Raw genomic sequence first — 23,731 nt, forward strand, 5'->3', positions numbered from 1 at the left:
TGCTCTCGATTGTGCAACATGAGACATGAGGTGATGGCGGCTGATGAGTGGTACGACAATGGCCTCCACTGCCCTGCACTCTTCGAAAAAAATGGTTCCAAAAGGGTTCTTTGGCTTCCCCATAGGAGAACCCATTTTGGTTCCAAGCAGAACCCTTTTGAATTCCATGTAGAACTCCCTGTGGAATGGGTTGGACATGAACCCCAAAAAGTTCTCCCTGGAACAAAAAAAGGATACTTCAAAGTGTTCTCCTATGGGGACAGCCAAAGAAGCTTTTTAGGTTCTAGATAGCAACTTTTTTCCTAAGAGTTTAGGACAAACTGTGTGAAGAGCACTGCCATAAATACACAACAAAGTTTTTTTTTTTAAATGGCAGCCATTTGAATGTGTTGGGACATGTTCCCAAGATGTGATGTATCATCTAAAAGTAAAGCTTGCATTTACTGTACAGGGGTAAATTGTTCACACAAATAATGTGTCCACTCTCCATTCTAATGTACAGTGACAGCTATTCCTCCCATGTGGTCAGCTCCAACTGAGACAGTGTGTAAGGGTCTGTGCCTCACCGGAAGAGAGTAGAGAGAGGGGGGTGGGGGGTGGGGGGAGACAGAGAGAGAGAAAGAGGGATAGAAAGAGGGAGAGCGAGTTGCAGCCGATCAGACTAGATAAATGTGTCTGTCTGTACCCTTCCAAATATAAGGTACATGAGGTCTACAATGGAGAATCAGGTCCAATAATTTGATGTACTGCTGGAGCAGGATAGTGCATCATTCAGTGTCTAATTGCCTCCAAGCTGTCTATTTGCAAGAGGAAATGAACATATTTGATTTGTCAGATTCTTGACTAAAGTCATTAAGGACAGTGTAAGTCACGGGAATTATGCTAACGGAAATTGATGCCACTTGATGATTACCAAATAATCACTGACGATTTGGCAAATGCACTCACATCACTTCATTTGCATATTATATTCAACGCTAGCTCATCAACCATCACACTAAGTGAACACCACCAAAACGCCTCACTATCACTTGCCTCTCACCTGCTGCTGGCCATTTGAATTTACAGTATCCTTGAGGTGGCTAGGCTATGTAGCTTTTGCCATTACAGTCAGGTAGCCCCACAAAGCACGGGCCTGTCAGGTCGAATCAGTCCCCCTTTCGATCTCTTCCTTTCTCAGGTGATGTGCGCACAAAAAAGCACACCCGTCTGCGGCCGGAACCCTGTGTTCTGTCAGTCGGCTATCCCCATGGTGGCCGCGATCTTTCTGCTGACGTCCCGGTGTGGCATTAGTTGCCAGCCCCAGCATTCTAGAAGGCCTGCCGTGGCCCGGAGGCATGGTAAATCCTTGGTAACGGGCACAGCGCAGGTGCGTCTTGTTGTGCAATCAGCTTCTCCTCTACGATTCAGACAGCAGCCTTAACTGGAGGCCTATCAACAAGGGAGGGTTGTAGTTGCGTCTGGGACTTTTTCGCTAATCCGCTAACGCTTTCTCTTTTCCCTCCCTGTCTACGCACAGTGGAGCCACATCTGATTCATTTCATCCCAACTTTCCCTTTTTTGTTGCTCTAATTAATACGGCACGTCTTGGGCACACTCGAGGTAATTAGCGTTGTTTTTCTCCAGCGACACACAGCAGATGGTGATTGAAAATAGAAGGATGAGTCGCTCAATCAGCCGCCATTTGTGTTTAACCATTAATTATCTAGGAGAAGTATCCACTCGTGGTCCCCAAAGTTGATAGTTTGTGGGGGGGGGGGGGACTGTCCGTCTGTTGTTCATTACTCTTTGAAAGACAACTGTTGGAATGGGGAGTGTGCGATCATAATAGCGCTGTCATAGTCGTCTCCCCATCACCTGCCGCACGATAGACAGACGCATCTTGGAGGCCTATAGACGGCACTGGTGCTACTGAAACAGGTCTGGAGCCTTTGGAGCTAGAAACACTGTACAGTATATATACTCTGTCAGTGCTAGTCGTGTGGTAGAGGCCAAAAACAACATAATAATATACTGCACCAAAATGATCATTTAATATGATCCAATGAGAACAATATGACCGTGGGCATCCTAGTTGTTAGCTCACATGACCATCATGGCACATCTTACCAAGCCACAGACAGTATTAAAGAAGCAGACTCTCTTTTTATACATGGCAACCGATGGGAGTTGCAACTCTTTGCCACGGGCGATGGGAATCATCAAGATGATATGATATTTCAGGCGAAGATAACATTTAGCATCTTCCACCGGTTTTGGCAAGACTCGTTGGAACTGGCAAGCACGGGTTATGCATGAGCAGAGCTCATGTAAGGTAGACTTTTCCTGGTGACAACGAGGGAACAGCACTGCTTATCAAATCCTCTAAAAATACAACTTGAGGAGGAGGGAGGAAAGTGGAGGTTTGGGGCTCAAGCTTAGGAAGTCTTGAAAGAAAACGTGAGGCAAGAGAACTGAGGAATCCAGGGACCTCGCCTCGCCTGCATCTCTTTGATGTCAGTCAGTCATCGCTAACAGTTCACTAATCCTACTTCTTGGCACACTCTAATCCTGTTTTTTCTCCCCCTACTTCCCTGTCCTAATGGTGTCACTTAACTTGAATTATTATGATAGAATTATACAGGCAAGCGATTTAACTAGAATGCCAGCTTCACACTATTAGTGAGGGAAAAAATGTGTTCCTTCTGAGATGGAATTTTCCCAATGAATCATGTGCTTTTGCCCGAGAATAAACTGGTCCTGATACTAAATGACGGGTAGCATTACACATGTTCCACCCCACAGCCTTTAATGAACTAGTCTTGAGTAGTGTAATATTCTTATCAAGGTTTTCTTCCCCCCCCTTCCACCCTGACCTGCATATTTTGTATTTGAGAGGCAAAAAGGTGTGGGAAACGTGTGAGAAACAAGGTGTTTGTTGTTAAAAACTGCCTTAAGGCCTCAATGACTTGACGATTTATTTCAAAAATATAAGTTCAATGCGACTTTGATTAGACTTCATTTTATGCTCAAGTTTAATACGTCTACTTTAAAATGGTCAATTTTTTACTCCTCTGAGCGTTTGGACGACAGTGCCAACCCTAATATCAGTGCTACTCAATGAAGTGGAGGAAGGACAATGGCCTCCCCGCAACTCTAAACAGCATCTCCTGTTTGTCCTGGAGAGAACCGAAGCTGATCAAACCCCATTATCTGCAAGGCTTCCACTTACTGTTCCCTTGCTTTTCCCCTCCCCCCTTTTCCCATCACGATAGGATGCCCGACATGATCTGTTATGTGTTTTTTATTATTAACCAGTAAGATAAGAACCTATCTGGATTGAGATTCCCCGGGACTATTTCATTCTGTGGAAAGGGCAAGCAGAGAGACCTCCAGCTGGAGTGCTGCAGCCGAGCTGAAATGAAAGCTGGCCACAACTTTTTCTCTGGGGCTAAACGGCAGCCCTTAATAAAAAACACAATCAGACCCCCAGCCTTAAAGTTTAATGCACAATCCTCCCACATTTCCCTTCAAACCGGCAGGAAAAAAAGGTTAGGGGGCTCGCAGTGAGAGGCCCAGCCACGAGGCCAACCTGCGAGCGATACAGTCATAATGAGCAGCCCGTCGCATATCAACGAAGCAATCATCAGCTTGCCAGTACTCCGTCGGCCATTTTGTGACTTTAATGAATTTGTCCTCTCAACTTTTTTAATTAACTTGCAGAGTCATGGTGCGCTGGGCTAAAGTTGTAGACATAGATAACTAGGAGAATATATAGCATCGCTCAGGTGATAGGAATATCAAAGAGGGGAAAGCTGGGGTCTAATTAATTTCTTAGTGGTGGAGAGTGGTAGCTGAGGGAGAAGGATCCAACACTTGAAGGCATTGAAATGTTACACGAGTAGACTTTCAGTTCATGATGCTAGAGAAACCTAATGCGCATATATATATATATATGTGTGGTCTCATGTCTAACATTGCACACAGTAAAACAGGTATGTTCATATATTAAGTTATAGCATAGAGGGTAGACTTCAAGGAAACGCCATTACAGTCATACCCAAATTAAATTGGTCACAATGATGCCTGACTAAGGGAAGTACACACTCTCACCATGACAATGAGAGAGGAAGCAGGAGGGATGAAGGTAAAGAAGAAAGTTAGCTGACAGGACAGTTCCCAGTGAGTTTCTTTCAAACACATTTCCCTTTATTGACATGTTGAGGCTGATGAGAATTGCACATAAAAATAAAATTCACAAGAAAGTCATACAATAGGAACCACAAAAGGCATCGATAAGGACTTGGCAGAAGGCAACGTGGATAGGACACAAACAGGTAACAACCCAAAGCAACCCCCCCCCAACACACACACATACACTATCTGCCTATAAACAGACACACACGCTCACACTCGCAAACATTATTGTCCTTCCAAAAGAAACATGATCACCCAACAAACGTTTAAGCAGTGGCGAATTCCTCAGTAGTTCACATTATTAAAGAGTCTGCCACAGGTGACATTTTGAGAACCATAAGGTGTTATAATATATTGCTACTCTAGGCGATTTACAAAGCGAATTTTTTATTTTATTACAATGATTAAAGCCACATCTATCAAATGGGACGCGACGCCATTACCCATGAGCTGTACAGAAAATAAAAAAAAGATGTTGAAATACAGGTGAAGGGGGAAGTATTTCCCCCACTGATTTTTGCCTCTTTGCATCAGGAGAATTAGCTCGTTTTCATCTACACAGTCAATCTTAATGAAAGGTGGCCTGTGATCAGTGAAGCTTTCATGCAAAAAACGTCCTACGTCTCGTGACGGAGCCAGTTTTTTCTCGTTACTTGGCTCTCACTATTAAACAGGATATTAATTCAACCAGAAAGCACAAGGTTACCTTTAATGTCACGTCGAAGGTGCTGTGATATCTGGACTGTGTGGCAGCATCGGCTAATGGAAAATGGTGCAGTAGCATGCAGTATTGAGTAGTTTCTCTAGGCTTATAGGATGTCATTCAAGTACTGCCATTCAGACAGGAGAGCCTGATAGCCTAAGTAGTTTGTGCTTTATCGGCTGTCATTGAATAGACATGCGCTACACAGACAAATGCTAGGATGCTTGTTGCTGAACACTACAGTTTTAACACTGTGTTTTCTGTTGCATTCGTTTACATTTGTACAGTTGCCACAAGGTTTCTACAGAAACACACAGACCCAAACTCACACTAAATGTGCAAATATGTGTGTTGACTGACTAGAACATACTGTAAGTGTTCTCTGTTGGGTGATAAGAGTCATGTGACCGTGCTAAGAATGGAATGGAATCCCAGTATGTAGCCAGCGATTGGGTAATGGGTCGGATCTAAAACCACACAACAATATAAGCTAAAGTACAACTTTGAAAAATAATTTATTGCTTTTTTAAATACTTTTTCTTTCATTTATATTATTATTAATTGTTTTTGTAATTACTGTGAATAATGTAAATATTATCAGCATGTATATATATATTTTGAACATCAAATACAAGATTTAAAAAAAATTCTGGAAAGAAAATTGTAAACTTTTGTTTGGCATTCACATAATCAAGCGTGTGTGGAGCAACAAATCAGATTTTTACAGTGTGGTACAACAAAATACCTGCAAAATCATTTTATTGCTTCATGTTCTACGTGTATAAAGGAAAATAACGTGGTAGACATTTTGTCATGGCTGCAAACCACTGTTGTGATGACAGAAATCACTTGGACAATGAGCAGCATATCTCATCCAATGTTCGAGAAGATTATTAAGAATATGTTGATTGTTTCTGAAAGGCATAGAAAGAAATATTCCCACAAAACTGTTATTTATTGTTCATCTTACCACTGATTGTAAATTAAATAACAAAAATCTAATAACAATATAAATAGCTAAAATGTGTGAGGTACACCATGTGACATGGGAACCATAAATATTTTTGATTCAAATATTAAAATAAATAGATAAATATGCATGGTTTATCCTGTTTGAACAGATTAAACATAGTAGTAGTCTTTCCTCAAAGAGGGTAAAATTATCAAAACAAGAACCATAGAAATCATTGAAATCAAAATGAGTTGATACATACTGATTGTTTCAGAAATAATTCATAAAAATAATGGGGTTTGTTTTTTTACAATCATGAAAAAACACGTTAGAAATGCATTTTAGACTAGTTGTCTAAGGAAAAACACTGAGAAAAAACTATAAATGGTTAACTTTTTATCCCAACAAAATAAACGTCAAAAAAGAAGATTTGTTGACATGCTCCCTCGAAATGAGCCTCCAACACATTTTTACAATCATGTCATGTCTTCTAAACTTCATGTAGGTGTACAATATGTTTTACATCATTGTAATAACTACAGATCGACATTCTTAATTAAGAAAATTTCTTCATCAAAAGGCTGCATTTTACAGTGCATAGCTGTAACAAATAAAGAACTTTGTCTGATATGTACACAAAAAAATACAACATATTTTGATCATATCTGTAAATACAGGGCTACTTTTTTGTCCGAAAATGTAGACAGCATTGTTATCTCTCGTTAATAGTGTAACACCACATCCAAACACCAGATTTTTAAAAAAGAAAAGAAAATCAGGCACAAAAAAAAAGAAAAGAAAAAGCCTGAACAACCTGCACATTTTCACCACTCAAAGCATTTGTTGGGTGTTTGTAGTGCTTGGAGAGAAAAATCTCCTCAACGTCTTTGTCTTTCACTGACCGTTGTACAACAGTACAGCACACACATCTGTACACAGGCTATGAGGATTCACTGGCTCTCCCGGTACTGTCTCTTCCCAGCTTCTTCAGAAGCTATGTTCATGTAAACATTGTTGTTAATATACTTTATATATATATATATATATATATATAGGTCTATATATAGAGATTCATCTTTATATACTCTCTTACATAGAGTGTAAAACTTCTGGAAGTTTCGTAGTCGACGGACAGAAACATTAGTGAGGTATCAAGACGTCCCTCTTTGTAGACAGCAGGTGACAGGGCAACTGTTACCTTCTCAGGCTGCACTGGGCCTCTTTCAGCAAGCTGTCGAAATCCATGGAGTCGTACTTGCTTTTAGTGGAGGCTGGATCAAAGTCGTCAGAATGGGAGTCTGAAACGAGAGATGGATATTGACGTCAGGGTTAAGCAGTCTAAGTGGTCTCCAATTCTTGTCACAAAATCACCTCTCACCTTTGTTTTGTTTTGCGTATTGAGGGGCAGTTTCCTGGACACATAAAGCATAGTCCTAGACTAAAAAGCATGGCAAGAATCTCCACTGAAATACCTTTCAGTCCAGCAATAAGATTAATCTTTGTCCAGAACTGACCCTAAATGTTTGACAACTTAAGTCATCGTGAATTAGTTATATTCTGAATACATCCATTTCAAAGGACGTTCAAACCATCTGACATAATCCTATAAACAACTGCAAATCTGTATGACTATCTGCATCTATGTGAAAGGACTCATCTGAATCGGTTGCTTTTCAATAAGTCTGAAAGCTATCTGTACCCCCCCCCCCTCCAATGTTTCATATCTCCCCACAAATTAGATGTTTAGACACCATTCATCTTTACATCATTCAAAGGCTCAGGGTGGAAAATAAAGCTTTTCTGATACTGAGCGACAAAATCGTCAAAACTGAGCGAGCGGCAGGGGGCATATATTTCGATTGGTCGGCGCGATAATAAATGTGTCTTATCTCTCGTGGCAGACAGCTTCACAAATGGGGCCCCCACACGGGCGGCAGCACGCTTTGAGAGCTTGAGAAATGGGGCCCCCACACGGGCGGCAGCACGCTTTGAGAGCTTGAGAAATGGGAATGACCATGGCATGCAGGAGATGCCAGTCGTGATCTAATGCTATGGCCAAGGGGTACGCCGCGCACCTTGAGGGATGACAAATACCCATGTGCACTACTTAGAACTAATGGACAGTCCAAAAAAAACCGAGACGAGACAAGAAAGCCAGGCAAGATTGAGAGGAGGAACTGAGGCCGCTACTGCATGACATTATTTAAGTTCCCTCGCTTTGAACAGGAACTATTTTCCTCTCCCTTTCTTTCATCCTATCCCCGTCATGGGCAGTTTGGGATAAACTGGTCTTTCTCTCTAAAAAAAGAGAATGAAGCAGAATGAAGGTCTTTCTTTTCATCCCGAAACTGATTAGTAGTGTCAGTCGTCAATGTCTTTCCTCAAGGGCCTGGGATTAACGCATCGTCGCTGTACACTTCACAAACGTCTACTCCATGAATGCCACTGGTTTCAGGCCCGAGCCTCAGAAATAAACATTAACGTCTTTGTTCCTTGGAAGAACATTCCATTTTCTTTCCTCTGCTGTGACCTACTGACCTCCCAGTTCACCCTGCATTAAACATTCCCCACCCTACGCTTTGACGTGGAACGAATGTCGAGTGGAAAATAGGAGCAACAATACAAGCCCCACTTGGCATCTTAACCGCCATCATCAAATGGACCAAATGACACACAGACGAGCATCCATCTTGATGGACTGACTGACTCCAGCTATAGTGCTATTTAAACATCGCTCCCAGTGTCTACCGTCTGTTAATGATAGTGGGGCTATAGTAAAGAGAGGATGGGATGGAGAGAAAAGGGAGGGATGGAGACCCCACTTTCTGTTCTGGTTTTCAACAGCCGTCTACGTAGGGAGAAGATTTGTCTCAGTGCCTTGCATTATTTATCAAATGCGTCATCCGGCACTATAGCCGTGTCCTTCTGAACAATGAGTGCAGTCTTTCGGGCGTATATACGCTTTCTTTTTTCTATGCATGCACTCGCACGTTGTGTACCTTTTCCTCGGATTAATCGACTAGCTCTACCCGTGCTTTTAAGTCGCCGGCACTTTGTAGGGCTGCCGCCATGAGGAGCCGACCCTGTGTCAGCGTCTGTGTCCAAAAGCATGAGGAAGAGAGTGCTGATTATTAGTCAATCAGGCCTCTGCTGTCAGGCTCGTTCCCTCCCTCCCTCCCTCCCTCCCTCCCTCCCTCCCTCCCTCCCTCCCTCCCTCCCTCCCTCCCTCCCTCCCTCCCTCCCTCCCTCCCTCCGTGGATGACACGCTGCTAGGTAACACAGCGAGGTCTTGCCTCTGTTGAACACCACAACAGCTGGCAACAGACGGAGGCTCACCCAGGAGGGAGGGGCTGAGGGGATTTAACCTTGCACCCCTCTTCCCTTCATCCCTCCCTCCCTCTCTCCTTCCATCTACCTACTTCTCTTTACCCTCCAGAGCATAAAATATACATGCCTGTATATAGGGTATCAAAACAAACCGCGGACTAGCTTTTAAAGGGCATCGTTCTCTTTCTTCCCAATTCCAGTACAAAGATATAGGCTGTGAACAATGGAATGGAACAATGCCTCTCCATTCCTCGAGATATACTCCTATATGGGTGCTGGTTAAAGAGGAATTGTACACAGATTGACCCCTGAACTGTTTTTGCCCGTGATGACTGGAAGGTAGACTCTAACTCTTGAGGCAGGGTGATAAGAGTAAAAATATGCTTTTTGGTTTTGAAAGGCATCATTCGAGCCTTTTTGCTTCCCGGCTTCCTGACCCTCCCCTCCATCCTTCACTCCCTTTGACAGTCTGCGTGTATTAGCAGAAGCTCCAGGGTTCTCCCAAGCAACAACAAAGCAGCACTTACCCAAGTCTGTATAATTCGATTTGCAGAACTGCTTTTGTCCACCGAAGCACAGCTCGAACTGGGGCTCGTTTGACCGGCGCAAGGTGTGTCCGTTTTCAAGGGCAGCGACGGCGTCACAAGTGTAGCGGTAGGTGATGAAGCCAAAATTGTCCCTGCGGTCAAGAACAGAAAATGAAAAGTCAAACCAACAACGTCAGGTTCTCTTCTGGTAGCGGACATCCAGACTATTTATATGCAAAAGAGAAATCAATAAAAGTGTATCTTTGGGGCTTTTTATAGGCTAGGGATAGATAGGATAACAGACACGACTGGAATGCAAAGAAGCGCTCTCCTGCCCTGCGTCTACTCCTGACTTTGACATAGAAGTCGATGCAAAGCCCAAAGTTTTCTGTGTTCCACCTAACCCAGAGGGTAGAAATGAAGGGAACGATGTACTACAATGAATCCTATTACCCCCCCCCCCCCATAAACCCAACACACAAACACACACATGCGAGCCCAGTCCCGGGGCCTTACCCATCATCTCTCAGGTTCACGGCACACTCTTCGATCTCGCCGAAGACTTCAAAGCGCCGCTTCAGCTCGGTCCGCGTGCTGTCGGACCTCAGTCTCCCCACGTACACCACCCGTCTCTCCTCCTGCTCATTAACGGAGAAAGAGAGGGAGAGAGATTAAAGGAGGAGTATATTCCTCTCCTTTCTGCTTTTCCCTCCCCTTCAGGCCCACTCGGTGGCCGTAATGAACTACTCGGAACTCCTGATGGCCCGCGCTGACTCGAGGCCACCCTTTTGTCACATCGCTCTTGTTTTTTTCCCCCGTTGATTGGTCAGGCTGTGCTAAATACCTCCTCTTATCTGATAGGACAGATTCATTATGGTCCCTTGTCTTTTTTCTTTTTCCCCCCCGAGCCTTTATAGAAGCGTACACATTAAGACTATCAGAGGTTTGCTCTTCCACTTTCGTTTTGTGGTCTGAGAACCTAAAATGAGCCAATGAGTTGTTTGGTATTACACAACTTAAGAAGCCAGTATCTGTAGTCAAAAGAGGACAAATGCATTTTTAAGTGTCCTTCAATTATGGGTAACTGTTGCACTAGAGAATTAGACCTCTCGCTTGGCTCTGAATATCAGACAATAAGCTGCCGTTACACAAACACCATTAAAGAAACCTGTACGAAACACCATTACTAAGAACAGGCCGTGGGGGAGAAAACACCATTACTAAGAACAGGCCGTGGGGGAGAAAACACCATTACTAAGAACAGGCCGTGGGGGAGAAAACACCATTACTAAGAACAGGCCGTGGGGGAGAAAACACCATTACTAAGAACATGGGGGAGTAAACACCATTAAGAACAGGCCGTGGGGAGAAAACACCATTACTAAGAACAGGCCGTGGGGGAGAAAACACCATTACTAAGAACAGGCCGTGGGGAGAAAACACCATTACTAAGAACAGGCCGTGGGGAGAAAACACCATTACTAAGGGGGGGGAGAAAACACCATTACTAAGAACAGGCCGTGGGGGGAGAAAACACCATTACTAAGAACAGGCCGTGGGGGGGAAAACACCATTACTAAGGAGAAAACACCATTTAAGAACACGTGGAGGAGAAAAACCACTAAGAAAGAAGACATTACAAAGGTCACAAAGGACACGGCATAATTTAGACCTACCGCACGAGGCTGCAATTATGGTTTTGGGAGCAATTTAATTGCATCTGCTAATCATATAATGCAGAACAAGCCTCTAGGCTGTTGTATCACTGGAATTATTTATTCACTCATTTACTTGCCATTACTGGGGCGAGTCTATAGAGATCCATTCAAATGTTGAATGCTACCCTGGGGCCACTGGTAACTGATACATGTAAATCAGTCGCCTGGTAGTGAAACTCAAAGTTCACCTCCGCAAAGAACCGAGACTAAGGTTCTGTTCCAAATAGCACCCTACTCCCTACATAGTGCACTACTTTTGAGCAGAGCTTTATGGGCCCTGGACAAAAGTAGTGCACTAAACTCAGCAAAAAAAACAACACCTGAACAGGATAGGTACATCCGAACATTACACCTGCGGGACAGGTACAGGATGGCAACAATAACTGCCCGAGTTATACCAGGAACGCACAATCCCTCCATCGGTGCTCAGAATGTCTGCAATAGGCTGAGAGAGGCTGGACTGAGGGCTTGTAGGCCTGTTGTAAGGCAGGTCCTCACCAGACATCACCGGCAACAACGTCGCTTATGGGCACAAACCCACCGTTGCTGGACCAGAAAGGACTGGCAAAAAGTGCTCTTCACTGACGGGTCGAGGTTCTGTCTCCCCAAGGGTGATGGTCGGATTCGCGTTTATTGTCGAAGGAATGAGTGTTACACAGAGGCCTGTACTCTGGAGTGGGATTAATTTGGAGGTGGAGGGTCCGTCATGGTCTGAGGCGGTGTGTCACAGCATCATCGGACTGAGCTTGGTGTCCTTGCAGGAAATCTCAACGCTATGTGTTACAGGGAAGACATCCTCCTCCCTCATGTGGTACCCTTCCTGCAGGCTCATCCTGACATTACCCTCCAGCATGACAATGCTACCAGCAATACCGTTCGTTATGTGTGTGATTTCCTGTAAGACAGGAATGTCAGTGTTCTGCCATGGCCAGCGAAGAGCCCGGATCTCAATCCCATTGAGCACGTTGGATCGGAGGGTGAGGGCTAGGGCCATTCCCCCCAGAAATGTCCGGGAACTTGCAGGTGCCTTGGTGGAAGAGTGGGGTAACATCTCACAGCACGAACTGGCAAATCTGGTGCAGTCCACGAGGAGGAGATGAACTGCTGTACTTAATGCAGCTGGTGGCCACACCAGATACCGACTGTTACTTTTGATTTTGACCACCCCCTTTGTTCAGGGACACATTATTCAATTTCTGTTAGTCACATGTCTGTGGAACTTGTTCAGTTTATGTCTCAGTTGTTGAATCTTGTTACGTTCATACAAATATTTACACATGTTAAGTTTACTGAAAATAAATGCAGTTGACAGTGAGAGGACATTTCTTTTTTTGCTGAGTTTATATGGGGAATAGGGTGCCTTTTGGGATACATTCTAAATGGTAAGACATGCGCTCCAATCCTCAGAAAAATACAAATGAACCGTAATATTCAGTATTATTATTTTTTCTTCTCCTCCCTTCACATACAGTATGAGACAAAGTGTTTGCTGAATTAGGGATTTAGATGCTGACAATTGAAAAATACGCCGTCTTTCCGAGACGGCACCCCGAGGCTGGCCGTTTGTGCGTGTGTGTGTGTGTGTGTCTGTGTGTGTGTGTGTGTCTGTGTGTGTGTGTGTGTGTGTGTGTGTGTGTGTGTGTGTGTGTGTGTGTGTGTGTGTGTGTGTGTGTGTGTGTGTGTGTGTGTGTGTGTGTGTGTGCGTGTCTGTGTGCGTGTCTGTGTCTGTGTCTGTGTGTGTGTGTGTGTGTGTGTGTGTGTGTGTGTGTGTGTGTGTGTGTCTGTGTGTGTTGCCCTCGCATCATCTGGCCTCCCAAACCTCTACTGACAGCTTGGCTTTGCTGCCTGTAATTGTCTCACCTAAAATGTATGCAGGCCAGAGATAGCGTGTGTGCATTATTAGACGTGCACATTTATCATCCTGTGTTAGCGTGTTTAAAATGTGTGCAATCTCACCACAGAGACAGGTAGAGAACGGAGAATTGATATTCATCCCATTTTCATTGAATTTGAACTAGATCACTGGAAAGATTCCTTATTTAAACAGTGTACATTTCCATGGCAGTGAATTTCCTTTTTTTAGCCTTGTTCCCTCTCTCCCTCTCTTCCTGTTTCTAACATCTGCCCCTGTGGTGTGATTAATAAGATCCGACACCGTTCCCAGACGCTGGAGACTTTTAAAAATACACAACCCTGAGATAAAGAGGAAACGCGTGGAGCCCTGAATGATTCAGTGACTCACTTTGCATCTATTCATTCATTACAGAGGAACAGTAGGCAGCAGGCACGGCAATGAGCCCTCAACTGTCTGCCCTGTCTAGGTAGTGCAGAGGGTGTGTGAGACAGCGATGGGCACAGCCGGGCTATATTAATACCAGGCTGCCATTAGAAGGACGAGAGAAAGACAGAGAGAGAGAGAGAAGGGGGGGTTGAGAGATGGGCAGAGAGAGAGAGAGATTCACTGAGTATACAAAACACGAAGGCTACCTACTCTTTCTGTGACAAAGACTGACCAGGTGAAAGCTATGATTCCTTATTGATGTCACTTGTTAAATCCAATTCAAAATCAGTGTAGATGAAGGGGAGGAGACGGGTTTAAGAAGTATTTTTACCCCTTGAGACAACTGAGACATGGATTGTGTATGTAAGTGCGTTTGAATGGGGTATGCTAGTAGGTGCCAGGCTGCTGGGTTTGTCTCACTCAACAGTTTCCCGTTTGTATCAAGAATGGTCCACCACCCAAAGGACATCCAGCCAACTTGCCACAATGTTGCATTGAAGCATTGCAGTCAACATGCGCCACCATCCCTGTGGAACACTTTTGACACCTTGTAGAGTCCACGCCCCGACGAGTTGAGGCCGTTCTGAGGTGTAACTCAATATTATACTCCGAATATAAGACAAAATGACAGGGGAACTCACTATTGCTTTTTCCCTTTGCCTCTCCCTCTGCTCAGCCCTCTCAAACTCCCTCTTCTGGTAGTCCTGGCGATACTCCTCCCGCTTCAGACACTCGTGCTGGTATTCCTCGTAGCTGTCGTACCTGCGGAGGGACCAAACCAAACCCATCACTTTCACTGTCCTCCACCTCCCTTTCACTGTCCTTCCAACATCTGCCCTTCATTTTCACGTCCGCACTTATAAAGCGTATCGGCCGAAACCCCACCAAGGAGTTGGGCTTAATTTCCCCCCTCCCCAGAGGGGTGGGGAAACAAACAAAGGCATTAATAAGAAGATGCCTCCCCCTGGTCGTAAAGGTTATGGATCCTGCAGGAGAGGCCCACGGGAGAGAGCGGGTGAGATGCACAGTAGAGAGCTGGACAGCTGCCACTGTCAGCACTACTCCACATCATTACTTTCAGCTTAGTTAGAGCTTCATCCGGGGAGAAAAAGTGCAACTTTCGTCAGATGTGGCCATGCATTGGAGAGATGGGAAAATAGGACTTTGGGCTTGTCTGGTGTCATCGGGCTAATCAATGGCTAAGGAAGGAGTGCCAATATTCAACACCGTGTTCCACAATCCTGATGGTTTTCAGTCAATACATATTTTTGGTTACAAGGCAAGGATGAAAACTAACTTCAATTGAAGGAACTGGATCATGAGGGACCCGAGCTGTTTACTCCTGGTTTAGTGTAAGGGATGTGTTGAACCCTTACCGTGGCCTGCGACTGAGGGGGGATCTGGACTGTGAGTGAGGGCTTTTGTGGGTCCTGGACCGCAAAGTGCTGGAGTCCATGTTGTAGCGAGACCTGCAAAATCAGAATACATATTAATCATCAAGATGTCAATCATCTGGAGTCTAATAATAAAGTATTGTCTAAATGTAACTGTGCATTCTGCGTAATTCAGTCTTATCGACTGCGAGCATTATTTCAATAAATTAAATCATATCTGAGATGGGTATCTGTGAATCCGATAAAATTGTCTAGACATACTTAGGCATTCCTCATTCATATCCTTTCCTTACAAGATGACAGAGCCACACTGTCAAATCTGACCATTTAAAAAAACCACAAAGTCCTAATATATTCAGCAATATTTTCAGAACGCTTTTCCCAAGTTTGACCGAATTTCACTTCCTTCACTGTTCCCCTCCACAGTGCAGCTGGGATAAATGTTCTCACCTTTCCTCCTACCAGGGCCAGTATGTACTGTACAAGCACCACGTATCTATGTTAAATGAGTGGAAGTTCCTTAGGCCCTGCGGCCAAACGCTAAAGTTAGTATCCCGACAGAGTACAGGCTCTTTAGCTCCCATTGCTTTATTATTGAACTGATGCTGAAGATGGGAGACTTGAATAATAGAAGGAGAGAAGTTAGGCTATGGTCCAACGTCCACAGAGCTAAGGAAGTGGAGAGTTTGAAAAGAGAGAGGGGGAGTAGAGAGACTTGAGGACATTTTGTTGAACATTTTTCACAGAGTTCTTGAGATACTCAGGTATCCCTGACCTTTTACGAGGTTACTTTTTCCCCGCTGTTCTTCTTTCAACCTCTAACCTGGGCATCTTTAGCAACCTAGTGACCGTCTCTGTGTACTGTATCATAACGTTGGCGATAGTTCTCAGCCTGGATGATTTATCAAGGTTATACTGCAAAACAGAAGGCAAAGCTCACCTCCATTGAGACTGACCTTTCAGTAACCCAGCAAACCAATTCACTTATGAGCGTGAGGGAAGTGAATGAATAGTCTATCCAGTTTGCAAGGCACTCAATGCAACACTGCTGAAAGTACACCTACTGTATATCCGTTCCCTTTGCTCTGATCAAAGGGAACCATGGGAAATGTAGTTTTTCCTGGGCTGCTGTGATGATGCACATTGTTTTCAGAGGAGGGGATAAAGAACTAAACTCCCTAGATTTGGCTTTCATCTCTGGGGACAAAGAAGGGGTCTCGCCTGGCGCTCAATGAAACAACAGCTGCTGCCTAAAACAACACGCGCCACATCAAATAGTAGATCCCGGGAAAACGGAGGTGGGAATGAGAGTGACAAAACGCTCCAATAACAGTCATTGCCAGGGGAAAGGAGGCTTTGACAACGTTGAAGCAACCAAAGCACAACACCTCAGGCGCCGCTCATTTTCCTAGTTGCCGCCTTCTCTGATATACAGTTTTGATCTCACAGTTTGACTAACACACCAAACCTCCTCGTCTGGTATCTGCTAGTGGAACCCTGGGTCTGCATGTACAAGCTTCTCAGAGTATGAGTACTGATCTAGGATCAGTTTCCTCAGTTAGATCCTAATGAATAAGATTACATGTACAGGAGGGGCCTGATCCTAGATCAGCACTCCGACCCTGAGAAGTGTGAGACATATGGCCTCTGCTCTGTAGTTACGCACTGAGACGGTTGAGCTTGGCTAGCCTCACTTCACCAGCCTAACACAATCCACCGTCTAGTCGTCCAGCCGGGAAGGATTCTCCCTGGCCCCGTCACACTCTCTCCTGTTGTTAAAGCCTCTTTCACCAGGAACATAACAAATCTTCTCTGTGGTTGGGGATGCAGAAGCAGAAGCAGCTAGAGGCCCCATTCCGGGGAGAGTGGAGAGCCTCATACCGCAGGGCCCATCCTCTCCTGACACCATCTCTGACAGCTGAGGAGAACTGTTTACACGACTGAGCTGTCCACCTCCTGCCGGGAGCACCGTCAGAGCCGCCCATAACGCTTAGGCAACGTTCAAACAACAGAAGGGAAACGTCTCCCACCAGGAGGGACCTTGCTAGTTGGCTGTATTCCTATATCCACACTGGCAGGCTACTTAGAATGAAGCTAAGCAGTAGATATTTTGGGCATGATGTCTAAGTGGTGTGGTAGTACGGACATGGGAAACTGGCCACAGTGAGTAGAGGGTTTACTCACCTGGAGGAGGGGCGTCCGTCAGGCGAGCTGGAGAGGGATCGCCTCCGGTGGTGGGAGGAGGAACTGCGGGACCGGGACCGGGAGTGAGAGCGGGAGGAGGGGGAGCCCGAGTAGGGCCAGTGGAAGTGTCTGGGGGAGAGGAGGAGGGAGGAGGGGGTGAGACGGAGCCCCGTGAGGGGGAGCAGCTGGACAGCGAGCAGGACGGCGAGCAGGACTCGAAAAGCAGGTCCAAAGGGATGCCCTCCCAGGGGTAGAGGAAGTGCCCCTCGACGCCTTGACCCTCCAGCTCCTCGTGGAATGGGAGAGGCCCGGGTGCAGGTACCCAGTAGAACCAGACCCAGAACTAGGGAGCTTGGGGTAGTTCTCGTACCCAGCAGGGCTCTCCTTGGGGGTCTGCAGGGCTCCGGCCATCTCCCCTCCTCCCCGTCTTCCCTCCTCCACCACCCCCTCCTCCCCCTTCTCACCCTGGCTATAGATGGCTTGTTGGGGGCGGCCAAAGTGCTTGTTGAGCTCCGCCCGGATATCCTGGTCTCGCAGGGGCTGCTTCCTGTTGGCAGAGTGCTGGTCCCCTTCTGGGGTCTGTGGTGGGTGTGGTTTGTCCTGGGTGATGGGGGTCCGGTCCTGCCCCCGAGCATCCTTACCCACAGGGGAAGAGCTCTGCTGCTGCTGCAGCTGCTTGGCCAAAGAGGATGAAGATGGAGGAGGAGATGTAGAGGATGAAGAGGAGGAAGAAAATGAGGAGGAGGGTGGCATGGCTGAGTCCTTACATTCCACATGCCTGTCCTCCGCCACAGCCGGATTGGGCTTCAGAGGGGTTGTCGTAGTAGTCGTCATGGTAACGGTAGCCGCATTAGTGTTAGCGCCGGCAGCAGGGTCCTGTTTTGTGCTGGTCGCCGTGGACTGACAATAGTCGTGGTCACCGTAGCAGCGAGGCTGGACACTCCGCTTGTTGTTGCCGCAGCAGCGCTCCTCCTTGCAGCCCCCTGTCGTCGCAGCAACCACAGAGGTGGGGAGGGCAGTGGACGCTTTGCTTAGCTGGGCGTACAGCTCAGTCTGCTCTGGGCCCTTCCTGCCAGGGGCCGAGGTTGGGGCGAGGGGCCTGCAGGGTTTCGCCTCGCTCAGCCGAGCCCTCTTGCACACCAGGGCAGATGGGGAGCATGAAGACAACTTGGTTTTGATCGATGCTTTGAAAGGGTTCTCTTGACTGACTTTGTGGGGGGGCGTGGTAGGTGGTGTCAAACCTGGAGAGAGAGAGGTAGGGAGAGAGGGGGAGAGAGCGAGAGAGAGAGAGAGGGTCGATAAAAGAGAATGGAAATATAATGCATTCTTCCTCCCCACCTTCCACCCTCTCCTTGCACTCCCTACAACCTGTTTAAAGACAGTAGACACACACAGGGGTTGATTAAAATATTCACTTTCATCCCTGGTCCTAATCCTGATCCGTATTTTATTGCAATCTTGACAGATTAATGCAATGCTCTGTGTAATTTAATATGGTGGAGCCGCTACACGGCTCGGCTACCACCGCCATCCCTCCCTGACCTTGGACAATCCCTCATTCAGGAAGAAAAGAAAAACATTGGCAGCAGACAAACATCCTCCTCGAAGAGGAGCGTCCTTCGAACATGTAACCGTCGAATCTAGCCGACGTGTTGGACGATGGCCAAGCGATTTCAATAAAAGCAAAGGCCTTTTGGCTCAGTTTTGAAAATCTATCACAAGTGTCCTATGTTTTGGGCTTCTGCTCTCTACTGCAAGTCAAGGTGGCGAGATATGTCAGGCAGCGAGATGTGTCAGTTTTCGGCACTGCATGTTGCTATAGCGTGCCACTGTGCTGTCATATGATAGTGGTGGCTTGGTGCGGGGGAGATGTCTGACTGGTAATGGAGGCTCAGTGTCTGCCGGGGGAATGGGTTGTCATTTTTCTCAGATCCTGCTTGCCTCTGTGGCTCGTGCCGAACCCGACCCCTCCTGACAAGTTTACGAGCCGACAGATGGCAGTTATATGGGAAGTCCTGAGATGGGCCTGCTTTATAGCATTGTTAACTATCACGCAAACAACCAGCGCTAGGTAGGCAGTCCCTTTCCTTCTGTCTCCCTCTCGTCTCTTCCCTCATTTTTCCCGTTCTGTCTCCCACTCCGGTTCAACCTCTCCTTCTCTGTCTCTCTGGTTCAATCTCTCCTTCTCTGTCTTTCCGGTTCAATCTCTCGTTCTCTGTCTCTCCGGTTCAATCTCTCGTTCTCTGTCTCTCCGGTTCGATCTCTCATTCTCCGTCTCTCTGGTTCGATCTCTGGTTCTCTGTCTCTCTGGTTCAATCTCTCATTCTCTGTCTCTCTGGTTCAATCTCTCGTTCTCTGTCTCTCTGGTTCAATCTCTCGTTCTCTGGTTTAATCTCTGTTCTGTCTCTCTGTCTCTAACATCTCTATTTTTTTACACTGTCCGTCTTTCTCCTCTAGATAAATACATAGGCATGCACACACGGACAGACACACACACACACGGACAGACACACACGGACACACGGACACACATACAGACAGACACACACGGACACACGGACACACGGACACACACACACACACACACACACACACACACACACACACACACACACACACACACACACACACACACACACACACACACACACACACAGACACACACACAATAGTCACATACAGCCTTCTTCTCTGGAGTGGAGCTCAGGCACTTTGAACACCTACGCTCCCTGTCTTTGCCATTGTTATGAATGCACATCACTCTCCCTTGCAGTGAATTGCACCAAATGACAGCTATTAGTATCAAATCCTGTGTAAGAGTATTTACTGGGGAGGCTTGGAGCCTGAAAAAAAGAGAGGGAGAGAGGGAGAGAGAGAGACATAAAAATTCCGTTGCGGGGCCATTTCCTGAGTTTGGGCTCTCTAATCCAACCATCTTATCATCTAGACTTATCTGGATTTTACGGTAAAGCCGAACCGCAAACCCCCATCCCTCTTTAACAGTCAGACGTGGTACACCGATAGCGACACAGAGACTTGATGCAGTATTTCAGAGAGATAGAGATGAGAAAGAGGGCTATATTTATCATTACGCCAATGAAATGAGCTATGAAAAGGGAGGGCCGGTGTGGTGCCTGAGGAACTTCTGTTTCGCCAATGAAACGCCATCTGTGCAAAACAATGCGCACTAGGGTCATAAACTAGGAGCCATTAGTGCCGGGGTGAAATAAATCAGAATTAGATAAATATGCGCCTCTCAGTCAAACCGGCTTGGGATGGATGCTCGGCAGACACAAACACCAATCATACAGCGGAATAGAGTTATTTTTTTGCTCTCTATTTTTTTCTGTAATCTGTTTCTTTCCGGACGGTAAATTGCGAAGAGACCTCAGAGCAAACGACTCTGACGCCAACTCAGGGCTTAAAGCGTTGATCCGGTGGTAAGCCATGCAAATAGCAACACATAGACCCAACCCCGGTGTCATGAGATACTGTAATTAAAGACAAGAGTAAATCTATTAGCAAAAGGAGATTAGTCCTTCCAGTCAAATCCATGGGCTCTCTCTGAGTAGTGGGGTTGTCTCAGGTTTACCTTATGGGGGAGGTGGGACAGGGCCATAGTAAAATGATCCTCGTGTAAATACAGTTAGCAGTATCAAATTCTGAATAGAAGATAATTACAATTACTTTTCCTACTACTACTACTACTACCACTACTACTACTACTACTACTACTACTACTACTACTACTACTACTGATAATGTAGAAACAACGCTACGCCCTATGTGTCATTCTTGAATTGCAGCGGCATTTGGGGATTTATGAAAATGTTTACCTTCTTGTTTTTTAATTTTGATTTAAATGTATTTGGGTACATCCTCCCCTTCTAAATCACTAATATGGCAGCTTAATGACTTTAAATACCGTTACACTCTGAGAAAAAAAAAGGTGATCTAGAAACTAGAAAGATCTAGAAACTAAAATGGTTCTTCGGCTGTCCTCATAGGAGAACCCTTTGAAGAACCCTTTTTGGTTCCAGGTAGAAGAACCCTTTTGGTTCCAGGTAGAACCATTTTGGGTTCCAGAAGAACCTTTTCCACAGAATGATTTACATGGAACCCCAAAAGGGTTCTACCTGAAACCAAAACAGGATCTCCTATGAGGACAACCGAAGAACCCTTTCCAAACCCTTTTTCGTAGGCTAACATTGTACCACCAGGAAGAGTAGTAACACCAACGATGGTAACACCAATGAGACATTTTTGGTTATTGTGGATTTTCTTAAATGGAGGCCCCATATTTGTATTTATTAAAGATCCCCATTAGTTCCTGCCGAGGCTGCAGCTACTCATCCTGGGGTCCAGCAAAATGAAGGCGCTTATACAATTTAAAAAACATTACAAACATTCATAACAGATTTCACAACACACTAAATGTGTGCCCTCAAGCCCCTACTCCACTACCACATAGCTACAAAACAAAATCCATCTGTACGATAAACAGCATGTTATCATGTGTGTGTAGGCACGTGTCCGTGCCTACGTTTGTGTTGCTTCACAGTTCCCGCTGCTCCATAAAGCTTGCTTCGGTTTTACTGCTTGCTTCAGTTAGTTGATGTCTAGTCATTTAATTTCATTCATTTGAGTAGGGACAAATGCAATAATATTGACACATTGCAATGTATAACAGTAAGATGAATTGCATCATAACACTATCTTTGTAATGAGAGGTGTCAAGGTGGTAACACCAAATGACATAAAACTGAGGGGCAGAGACATTATCCTCGTACAAAAAAATAGGTATTTTAATAGCCTTTGTTTTTATTGATCTATACAATATATGTATTTTTTTCTTTTTCACTTTCTAGCATTCAAAATAATAGATACATATCTCTAAATCCCCAAAAAATGTCAGTACAACTCTACACATTACTACTGGGACAAAGCCAATTTGCTTACCCAAAGTACATTAAACAATACCTAAACAAAGACTTGCAGTATAAAGAACATTATGTTGTATCATTGATAAACAGTTCAATATAAACAAAAACATGTAGGATGTGTTAACTATTTCTCATTTAAAGTGCAAATGCCACTGCAGTTCAAGAACAACCCCCATGTCAGGGAAAAGTTTACAACTGAAATGCTAACCTACAACTGTACTACAGTGCCTTTCAAAAGTATTCAGCCCCCTTGAACTTTGCGACCTTTTGCCACATTTCAGGCTTCAAACATAAAGATATAAAACTGTATTTTTTTGTGAAGAATCAACAACAAGTGGGACACAATCATGAAGTGGAACGACATTTATTGGATATTTCAAACTTTTTTAACAAATCAAAAACTGAAAAATTGGGCGTGCAAAATTATTCAGTTAATACTTTGTAGCGCCACCTTTTGCTGCGATTACAGCTGTAAGTCGCTTGGGGTATGTCTCTATCAGTTTTGCACATCGAGAGACTGAAATTTTTTCCCATTCCTCCTTGCAAAACAGCTCGAGCTCAGTGAGGTTGGATGGAGTGCATTTGTGAACAGCAGTTTTCAGTTCTTTCCACAGATTCTCGATTGGATTCAGGTCTGGACTTTGACTTGGCCATTCTAACACCTGGATATGTTTATTTTTTAACCATTCCATTGTAGATTTTGCTTTATGTTTTGGATCATTGTCTTGTTGGAAGACAAATCTCCGTCCCAGTGTCAGGTCTTTTGCAGACTCCATCAGGTTTTCTTCCAGAATGGTCCTGTATTTGGCTCCATCCATCTTCCCATCAATTTTAACCATCTTCCCTGTCCCTGCTGAAGAAAAGCAGGCCCAAACCATGATGCTGCCACCACCATGTTTGACAGTGGGGATGGTGTGGTCAGGGTGAAGAGCTGTGTTACTTTTACGCCAAACATAACGTTTTGCATTGTTGCCAAAAAGTTCAATTTTGGTTTCATCTGACCAGAGCACCTTCTTCCACATGTTTGGTGTGTCTCCCAGGTGGCTTGTGGCAAACTTTAAACAACACTTTTTAAGGATATCTTTAAGAAATGGCTTTCTTCTTGCCACTCTTCCATAAAGGCCAGATTTGTGCAATATACGACTGATTGTTGTCCTATGGACAGAGTCTCCCACCTCAGCTGTAGATCTCTGCAGTTCATCCAGAGTGATCATGGGCCTCTTGGCTGCATCTCTGATCAGTCTTCTCCTTGTATGAGCTGAAAGTTTAGAGGGACGGCCAGGTCTTGGTAGATTTGCAGTAGTCTGATACTCCTTCCATTTCAATATTATCGCTTGCACAGTGCTCCTTTGGATGTTTAAAGCTTGGGAAATCTTTTTGTATCCAAATCCGGCTTTAAACTTCTTCACAACAGTATCTCGGACCTGACTGGTGTGTTCCTTGTTCTTCATGATGCTCTCTGCGCTTTTAACGGACCTCTGAGACTATCACAGTGCAGGTGCATTTACACGGAGACTTGATTACAC

At 45.2% G+C, this 23,731-nt stretch overlaps 1 protein-coding gene across 1 annotated transcript in view; it reads right to left on the reverse strand.

Moving 5' to 3' along the window:
• Window positions 1-4,162: 4,162 nt before the first annotated feature.
• The window catches only part of LOC135516337 (peroxisome proliferator-activated receptor gamma coactivator 1-alpha-like), a 65,901-nt gene continuing 46,332 nt past the window's right edge, over window positions 4,163-23,731 (reverse strand). The window contains 8 exon segments of the mRNA XM_064940570.1: window positions 4,163-7,129; window positions 9,686-9,837; window positions 10,202-10,323; window positions 14,326-14,446; window positions 15,061-15,153; window positions 17,263-17,411; window positions 17,414-17,566; window positions 17,569-18,503. Coding sequence (XP_064796642.1) covers window positions 7,026-7,129; window positions 9,686-9,837; window positions 10,202-10,323; window positions 14,326-14,446; window positions 15,061-15,153; window positions 17,263-17,411; window positions 17,414-17,566; window positions 17,569-18,503 — 1,829 coding nt within the window. The 3' untranslated portion in view covers window positions 4,163-7,025.

The sequence above is a fragment of the Oncorhynchus masou genome, chromosome 27, assembly GCF_036934945.1.
Source record: "Oncorhynchus masou masou isolate Uvic2021 chromosome 27, UVic_Omas_1.1, whole genome shotgun sequence".
Taxonomy (NCBI): Eukaryota; Metazoa; Chordata; class Actinopteri; order Salmoniformes; family Salmonidae; genus Oncorhynchus; species Oncorhynchus masou.